General features: G+C 42.6%; 1 protein-coding gene across 1 annotated transcript; it reads left to right on the plus strand.

Moving 5' to 3' along the window:
* The first annotated feature begins 1,984 nt into the window (after positions 1 to 1,984).
* Positions 1,985 to 8,721, plus strand: ywhag2 (3-monooxygenase/tryptophan 5-monooxygenase activation protein, gamma polypeptide 2). Its single transcript, XM_008280959.1, has 2 exons — positions 1,985 to 2,223; positions 5,320 to 8,721. The coding sequence occupies exons 1-2, from the start codon at positions 2,137 to 2,139 to the stop codon at positions 5,974 to 5,976; spliced, it is 744 nt and encodes a 247-aa protein (XP_008279181.1). The 5' UTR covers positions 1,985 to 2,136; the 3' UTR covers positions 5,977 to 8,721.
* Positions 8,722 to 9,472: the final 751 nt, after the last annotated feature.

A 9,472-nucleotide genomic window follows, 5' to 3' on the forward strand; every position in this document is an offset into this window, starting at 1 on the left:
TCCTCCTTCATGCAGACACTTTGTGTTTGATCTACTTAGAGGGAACAACAGGCTGCAGAAACCCGGGGCAGCACAAGGTGGTGTTTATAGGAATTGCTCCCTAATCGGCCCTGTCAGCCTTTCTGTCTCCATTGCAGTGCAACTTCAACCGCAATGTTAAGTTCGAGTGCACCAAAACAATGACAAACAGTGGTTACAGGACATAACTTCAGTTCTACGAGCACGTTGGAAATAGAGCAGGGTTGTTATGTTAGCCTGTAAAGCGTATTTTATATTGTTTGTGGCGATGTTTGAAAGAAGACTGCCACCTGATGAGATGATCAAAAACAGACAGAAATGGTTCTGGTGTTCTCCTTCAGGAAGAAGACTGTCTCTGATTGACAGCGTAGAGTAAAACATTTGACTGCACAGCGTTTCTATCGCTTCTGACTTTCTCTCTGATTGTTTTGCATGGAAATGGTGCCAAATTTACAGCACAACCATTGTTTTTAACTCATATGTTGTCAGACATATTTGCGGTTATAAAATAAGTAATTTAGTGGTGCAGAGCAAAACCTTGGAAATGATTTTGAAGCAGCTGCTGGTTACCATGGCGTCTTAATGGGCTGCATCAGTCCCCATTTCATAGAAGTAAGAAACAGATTCAGCTGTATTAAAATGCAATATACATGAGCTCAGAGAGCAGGAGAGAAGTGAAGAGATGTAAACGCTGACTGAGTTGAGGTTAAACTGAAGCACAACAGCCGACATCAGTAACCCACACAGTCCTTGTTGTTGGTTTCAAATCAGTCTGACAGTTCATCTCTGAATGTCCCTCGGCTGTACCATTTCCATAGAGCTCTGTTATTTTGATTTTTTTTATTTAGCATTTATTTAACCAGGTTAGTCCCACTGAGATCAAAAATCTCCCTTACAAGGGAGACCTGGCCAAGAGAGCAGCAGAATAGTCCTGTTAAAAACAATAAACAGCAGATCAAATTTGACAACATTAAAACTGGCTCACACTTGCACACAGACAAGGTAGACTGTAATGATTCCACCTGAACTTTACACTCATTCAGTGTAACAAGGGATTGAAGTTGAAGTTGAGATTGTATTTTATTCCAAGCATTAGATGCAGAAAACCTAAATGTTTTCTTGCCCAGTTCAGATCGTACTTTGGGGACGACAAATTGCAGAGTATCCATTGATCGGAGATTGTGATTTCTATGTTTTCTTGTTAAAAGACAAATAGTAAGGAACAATACCCAGAATGGTTCTGTAAATAAACACATGGTAGACACATTAGCCACACAATCCACAGATGCTGAAGATTATCCTGTTGCTGCGGTGACAGTGCCATCAATGACGGTTCCTCTGATGCTGGGAGTGCATTAAGACTCTTGTGTTCACTCTTGCAGCTGGACAGCAGAACGTTTGGTGTGATTTGCTCGTGGCTGAAGCATTTTAAGAGTTAGCAGAAGCAGCTATCTAGTTGTGCTTGGGCTTGTGGAATGGCAGAGGCAAACAAATTCATATCTTTTGGTTTAAACGTACAAGTTTACAGCAACCACAGAACACAATGAAAATGGAGTTTCAGCATAAGGGACCTTTATAGTCCACAGATGTTTCATTGATGGAAACTGTCATGGGGACGAATTGTTTTTTTTAATACGTCCCAACTTTTAAGCATCATCTTTAGAGGAACAGCAGGTGTCTTTGTCATAATATGCATTCACAGTCAATCAGGCTGTCCAGGCCCCTTTTGCTCCAGCATGTAGCCCCCCCTTCCCCACAGGACTCCATTTCCCACAAGACCCTTCTCCCAGCTCTGCTCCCATCCATCCCTGCAGGCCTCTGGTTCCCATGTATGGAGTGTTACATCATTGGCACAGACTCCCACCTCTCCGAGTGATGACGCAGCCCAGGGAGAGTGTGAGGAGGAGGAGGAGGAGGAGGAGGAGGAAGGCAGGGAGGGAGGGAGGAGAGAGGAGAGGGTGTCCCGTCTGCACGGAGCTCAGACAGACAGCAGGGAACAGCTGCAGCATTAGGTTCGCGTAGGATTTCACTGCGTTGCGATTTCAAATTATCCATCATTTCATCCCCAAAAACCCAGTTAGAGCAGCTCGACCAAGCGACCAAATATCAATAAAAAAAATGGTTGATCGCGAGCAGCTGGTGCAGAAAGCCAGGCTGGCTGAACAGGCTGAGAGATATGATGATATGGCAGCTGCTATGAAATCGGTAAGTTCCTTTTCAAGAAAAATAAAGATAATTGTGCCGTTACGCGCGTGTGTGTGGATGATGTTTGTGGCGCTGCTCCGTTTGCGTAAAAGGCGCGTCCCGCAATCTCGACTGTGTGGGCTGGAAATGTGCGGTTACTCTGCCTCGGTATTTCTGCACTACAAGCAGGATTCACTGTAGAAAAAAAAAGATATATATGTGATGTGTTTATTTTAATTCCTGTCACCACTCCACCGACACCTCAGAGCCCGTTATTTTCTGAGTCGAGTCCAAATCGTCTGCTCCTTGGGCGGTGCCTTTCTGTCGGCCGTGGCGCTCAATGAAGGGATTTTACAATGAAATGCATGCAGGCCCGAGCTTCATCTCTCTGCTAATAAGAGCCTCTGATCTTGTAATGGCTCTGTTGCATTTTCTCCTTTTTAAAAACATTTTTTAACCACCCTTCCTATCTTCTCTCCGTTATGCTGAATTTCTAAGAGCTTCTGCTGCTGGGAGCCATGTGAGGTTGCTCAGGAGAAAAAAAAAAAGAAGCCTCCTCCTCCTCCTCTCTTTGTCACATAAATTAAAATATTAATAATAATGATGCCAAAACTGCTCATTTTAATTCTTCAATATGAGGCTCAGAGGCATCATGGTTGCTTTGGGAAAAATTGCTCCCAAAAAAAAAAAAAAAAGAGCTGATCTTTCCTCTAAACACACGTAGGAGGCAGCAGAATCTCTCTAGAATATTCTTTGTCATATTGCAGTGAGTCAATATGATCAGATTTGATTACAGGCGTTCTTTTTCTTCCTCCTTCGCCCCTTCGCTGCTCATGTGTCCTCCCGTGTCCATGTGTGCATGTGCTGTTTGTGTGCCAGGTCTGATTTCAGGCAGCAATTTCGAGTCATTTTGGGTTAACAGGAGCTGATTAAGTGCCTTAATATTGGATGTGAGGAGGATGACATGGCTGGCCTGCCTCACAATAGCTTTCTCAGCTCTTATTGGCTGCATTTGAGGACAGAGCCTTTGTCTGCTGTTCCTTCTTCCTTTTCTTTCTTTCTTCCTTTCTTTTTTTTTTGTCTCACTGGCCCCTTAAGAAATTCTGGGAACTGAATTCACCAGTAGGGTTAAAAAAAAACTGCTGTGTCACACCAGCTCATACTGGAACCAGCAGCATCCTGGGAGTCGAGCCTTCCTGCACATTAAAATCTTTTAAAACGAGGTACATTTTGTCTTATGTTCCTCTGGAGAGATGTGAGCGATTTTTTTCCTTCTCTCTCTCCCCCCCCTCCTCCGGTGGATCGTTTGTCATCAAGAGTTTCTGGTTGCAGGAGGTGGGATGATGTGCGTGCAGGGAGGGATTCCTTTCCCTTTAAACAATCTGCCATGTCAGTGCGGTCCAAACTGGGCCCTTTTTGCAGGGGTGGGTGCTCTCACTCTCTAATCAAAGGGAATCCCTTTCCATTGCAGCCACCGACGACAAACGAAAGGCTGTCACCTTAGCGTTTGCCATGTAGAATGTATGTGGCAGTAACGGTGCTGCACCTAATTATAATTATATTAAGAAAAGCCCATTGCGTGTCCTCAGAACACATAGCGACCAGCTGAACAGTCCAATAGGAAAAGATAGTTATTTTATTCATCACAAATTGTTGTCGGAGCTGATATGGTGACATGTTGTGTGGAAAAACTGTATTTAAAACAACCGATCGACAGCTCTAAATGAAGAATCAGCAGTTTTGCTAAAGTCTTAAAGCCATAATGGACCACTGAGGTGCATTTTTCTTATATATGTATATATATTATATGTATATTAACACCTCTGCTGTGCAGTTGGCACAGTTCAAAGCCTTGCAGTCATCACATTTAGAGCGGTGACCTATTTGTTTCCCTTAGAAAACAGCATCTGAGTCATTAGATTAGCTGGAATCTGCCTAATTTGGCTGCACATGTCACACGTTTGTCGCCTGCATCCGAATGCGATCATTGGGTTTGTGTGACAGTTTTAAAGAGGCACAGCAAAGGCAACTCCGTCTCTATAGGTTGAGATCAGATCTCTCCATCCACTGGCTGTGACGTCGGCGATCCTGCGCCATCTTTGTGCCTCCTCTGGCTGAGCAGGGAAAGTCAAAGAGAGAGAAACACGTCAGGAAGGAGTTTTTCAGATAAAACCCGGTCATCAGCGCTTGTTTTCTGCCAAGGTGAAAGGCTTCGACATGTTTCTTATCGATCCGGCAGAAGCCACGATCCTGCTTTTCCAGTCGAATAACCCTGAGTAATAGAAGCTTTTTATAGACGCTCGGCCCCATTGACGACCACCCAACTATCATCCCGATCCGTCAAAATCTAAATTTAACAGAGTGATGTCACAGCGTGGCGTTTTAGACAGGTAAAAAGGTCAGTTTGAGCCGGAGAGAAGGTCACTGGGACACGTGAACCGCCTGTGCAGTGATGGTTTTCACTTACAGTGCAGCTGCCCCCGAGTCCTCGTGGGAACATTTTAGCCATCTCCAGACCTTCTTTCCTTCCCCAACCCCCCACTGCCGCCAACTATCTTGAATATCATTTCCCACTAACTAGCATTAGCTGTCCATGTGGCAGCTGGAGCTACTGGTGCACTAAATGAATGGATTGCCATGGAAACTGGGAATTGCACATGACATGTAAAATATTGCTCATCGTCTTTGCTGTGGACGGCGCTGTGCGCTGTTAGTCCGAGTTATTTCATGCAAAAGGGCCGTGTCAGTGATGATTAGGACCGCATCTAATGATTGTTTTAGCGTTGATTGATCGCTCCATCCCTTTTTTGAGCACTTAGCTCTTTCAGTTGTAGGAGAAAGTATATTTTAATGGGATGAGTAGCAGAGAAATGACAGGAAACAGGAAAAGATGAGATGTGGCAAAGGGAGTGGTCAGCGTATCACCTTGTAGCGCCCTGAAGTTGCTTCTTTTTTAGAAACCAATCGTTAAAATTCTTTCTTTTGAGAGGATGAACCCACAGCATGTTTGGCAGATGTTGTTGCAGACTTCCTGTGCTGTTTTCTCGTATTATGTTATTGTAATGTCCGTGCAGTTTGGGGTTGGTGATTGACCGGTTCATCTTCTCCTTGTCCCAGGTAACGGAGCTGAACGAGGCCCTGTCCAACGAGGAGAGGAACCTCTTGTCCGTGGCCTACAAGAACGTGGTGGGCGCCCGCCGCTCCTCCTGGAGGGTGATCTCCAGCATTGAGCAGAAGACCTCGGCCGACGGCAATGAGAAGAAGATTGAGATGGTGAGGGCCTACCGGGAGAAGATTGAGAAGGAGCTGGAGGCCGTGTGCCAGGACGTGCTCAACCTCCTGGACAACTTCCTGATCAAGAACTGCAGTGAAACCCAGCACGAGAGCAAAGTGTTCTACCTGAAGATGAAGGGCGACTACTACCGGTACCTGGCCGAGGTGGCCACGGGAGAGAAGAGGGCCACGGTGGTGGAGTCATCGGAGAAAGCCTACAACGAGGCTCACGAGATCAGCAAGGAGCACATGCAGCCCACCCACCCCATCCGCCTGGGCTTAGCTCTCAACTACTCTGTGTTTTACTACGAGATCCAGAACGCCCCGGAGCAGGCCTGTCATCTGGCCAAGACCGCCTTCGACGACGCCATCGCCGAGCTCGACACCCTCAACGAGGACTCCTACAAAGACTCCACTCTCATCATGCAGCTGCTCCGAGACAACTTGACACTGTGGACAAGTGACCAGCAGGATGACGAGGGAGGGGAGGGCAACAATTAAAGAGAAGCCACACTTCGAAAAAAAAAAAAATATGAAGGGCCAGTGGACTTTGGCAGCCGCTTTTGCCGATGATACTACCGCAGCAGCAGTTCTTTATTTTTCCATGTGTTAAAAGAAAAGAATCAAAAGAGAGGTGAGAGTGGAGGTAAAATCTTAGTTTAAATATATATAGAAATATATATACAGTTGAAAGGGGCCTCCGTCTTCTTGATTTTCTCTTTGACATTTGCCAAAACCACTGATATGTCAGTCAATCAGCCTGAAGTGGTTGTTGTTGGATTGAAATGGCAGCCTCACACTGGCATAGGAACTGATCTTGTTCTGTCAAGATAAGCTGCTTAGTTAGGTTTTTGCGTGATAGAGATGCATTTGAGTCACTTGAGAGAGAAAATGCTTGAATGGGAATGCCTCACACAACTAGTTTGCATTGGTTCCAGTAGTAGTTCTACGTATGAGAAAGGGCCCTGAAAGCCATTGATTGAAACTCACACTAACAAAGCGAAAGTTTTAATCCCCCCCCCCACCCACCCACCCACCCAAAAACATAAATTAATTTTAGAAAATAAATTACACAGGAGTAAAAAAAATGAGGACTGGATAAACAAAAAATTAATTCCCCTCCTTATGTCTAAAGTGTATTTGGCATCTCGCAGATTAGTCTGTTGTGTCACTGGAACCATCGATTCTTTTGGAGGTGAAGATTACAAAAAGGCAGAGACTTAACAATATAAAACAAAAAACGAAAAAAAAGACAAAAAAATAAAATAAAAGCAGCTTCAGAGTTTGTGGTTTACTTCTGTGTTTGTTTTATTAAATGCACTTGCCTACTATACTGTTTCTTCAGTGTAAGATGATGACAACAATAATATCGATTATTCAATATTGTGCATGCTGGTGATGTATTTATATACAGTAGCTTGACTTTATTAACTTATACTGTGGGTGTTAAGTATTCATATGATTGAGAAAAACAGGCTTTGTCTGATGTTGATTTCTAATTTCTAATTTATTTCATTTTGTTATGGTTTTTTGATTTGCTATACCAAAATGGTGATCGTAAAAATTGACCTGTAATGGGCGTTGCTATAGTGACATGCAATATGTGTATTTAATTTGTTAATGAAAGAAAAAAAAAGGAAGCTAAAAACCCACCAGTGATCACTTAATCTTACCAGCTGGTGTTTGTCACATTGAAGTATGATTATGATATATTTTGTTCTTTGAACAGTATTTAAGTACTTTTTTCTGTCATGCTATCCAGTTTAATAATGGTGAAGTTTCCAGGCTCAATGTTTCTGTTATGAATTCACAAACATGGACCATATTTTATTTCTGACAGTATACATTTTTTTGTTTGTTTGTTTGTTTTTATACCTTTTAGCTGTTCCTGAGTGACAAAATATCTTGAATGTGAGTCATTATGTAGCAGTTGCACAAGAACCGAAATAATAGCTATGATAATAAAAAAGAATATGACTAAATTATACATGCACCATTTCCGTGGTGGTCTAGTGTATTGTTGTATCGTCACCCATAAGTAAATTTGTTTTTAAGGACAACCATTTCATAGAGAAAAAAAAAGAAAGAGGTTTGCTTTGTTTTGTGCCCTGAGTACAGTACGTGCTTTATTTTTGTGCCTGTATTATTTAATATGCCTCATTTGCAAGTTAACCTTTAACAGAAAAAAAGGATTTATCTGCCAGTATTTTAAGTTCCTGCAAGCATGTGTGCAAGATGTAATATTTTCCCTTCAATGGTTCCTCACTTTTACATGTGTCTGCTGTCTGTACAGCACATAGATATGAATAATCAACACCAATGCACAACAACAGAGTCACACGGGAAGCATAGGCAATCCAACAGAGTCGGTTACTGATTTAGAAGAATCACGTCTTCAGAACAAACTTTTAGACACCAAGAAGCTGCTCAAGAGCACAGAAAGCTGCTGAATGGATTTATGGTCATAATGCTGCTAGTACTATAGATTATTACATTAATATATTCATACAGATGGCAGTTTATTTTTCCTATTTGGTGGCAGTTCTTTGGGGGTGAATTTTATTTTTTATTTCAGATGTGATGGCTTAAAGAGAGAAACCAAAAGCCTTAAGGTCAGTCACACAACCTTGTTCATGTATGCCAATTATGTCACCATCATGAGTCAGCCTCCATGAGCTCACACTGTATGTCACAGCTGCTTTGATTTATTTTTAAACGTAGTATAAAGTTGACGGTCTCGAAGGCTCGCCAGGCAAATAGCATGAAATCCTAATGCTCACGCAGCTTATGAATATTACGGCGGAGTCGAGTCCGTCGCTTTGTAAGTTTTGTGCGTAGAAACGAGTGGAAACTGAATTTTCTCTCACTTTTTGTTGTTGTTGGAATATTTAAAAAAAAAAACGTTCACTCATTGCCAAGAATACATACATTGTGTTCCTTTTTTTTTGGATTATTTTGTTGTTTTTTTTCTCTTCTCTGTGGTTTGTGTTTTTATTTTTCAGTTTTCATTCTTTTTGGATGTTGATCCTTGTTTCTGTGACATGAAAACATGCAAATACAAGATCTGAGGTTCAAAAAAAGGGAAGATTTTAATCACGAATTTGATTAAAGAAGAGCTGACCTACTGGAAATTGGCGAGAGTCGGGGGGAGGGGGAGTGATAGCTGGAAATAGGGTTACAAACTGTATGCTCTGAGGAATTTTTGGTTGCCATCTGTTGCCCATTAAAGTTATTTGTTTATCGGTATTATTCTATATTTTCATTTCTGTCTGTAATCTAGCCATTTACAGTCATACCTGAACACCACAGCTCATTCCTCTTCATTTTTACTTAACAAGAGTCCAAAATTTCTGCCTACACATCGATGCAGGAAGTCAGCATGACCTTATGTAACCCTTTGCGGGTCACATATCTAGTGTGTGGTATGTGTGAGTGTTTGTATCCATATGTTGTGTACTGTATGTGGCTGCACTGTTGCATGTGTTGAATGCCGCGGCTGAACGTATGAGATGGAGTCTGTATTAGCTGCAGTGCAGAGCCGCTGCCAGCTCACACAGCTACTACAGCATGTCTTAAATGAGGCTCTTTTTTTAAGGCCGCTTTGCTAATCATTAACGAAATCAGGCCGTAGATCAAGGAATATTTCTACAGGTTATAAGATCGCAGCGCTGCAATAAAATAAAAGCCTGCATCTCATGAAAGGCAATACATGGAGAATCAGCATCTTTTAAATTCACCTGCCTGTTGTGTTTTTTTTTTTGTTGTTGTTGTTGCTTTTTTTTTTTTTTTTCAAAGGCTGAGCTTATTTGAGCAATTATGCATATCGGTGCATTTCAAACTGGGACTCGAGCCATGGCGCTGATTGATGAGCTGAAGTGGCGAGCTGCTGGATCGCCCACCCTCGGACTGCAGCCTCTTGCTGCAGCTTGCTGCACTGAACCTTTCATGAGATGAAATTCTGTGCTTTGAAAGGTCCTCCTCGCCAGCCAATAGCTGA

Source organism: Stegastes partitus, unplaced genomic scaffold, assembly GCF_000690725.1.
Source record: "Stegastes partitus isolate 25-593 unplaced genomic scaffold, Stegastes_partitus-1.0.2 Scaffold216, whole genome shotgun sequence".
NCBI lineage: Eukaryota > Metazoa > Chordata > Actinopteri > Pomacentridae > Stegastes > Stegastes partitus.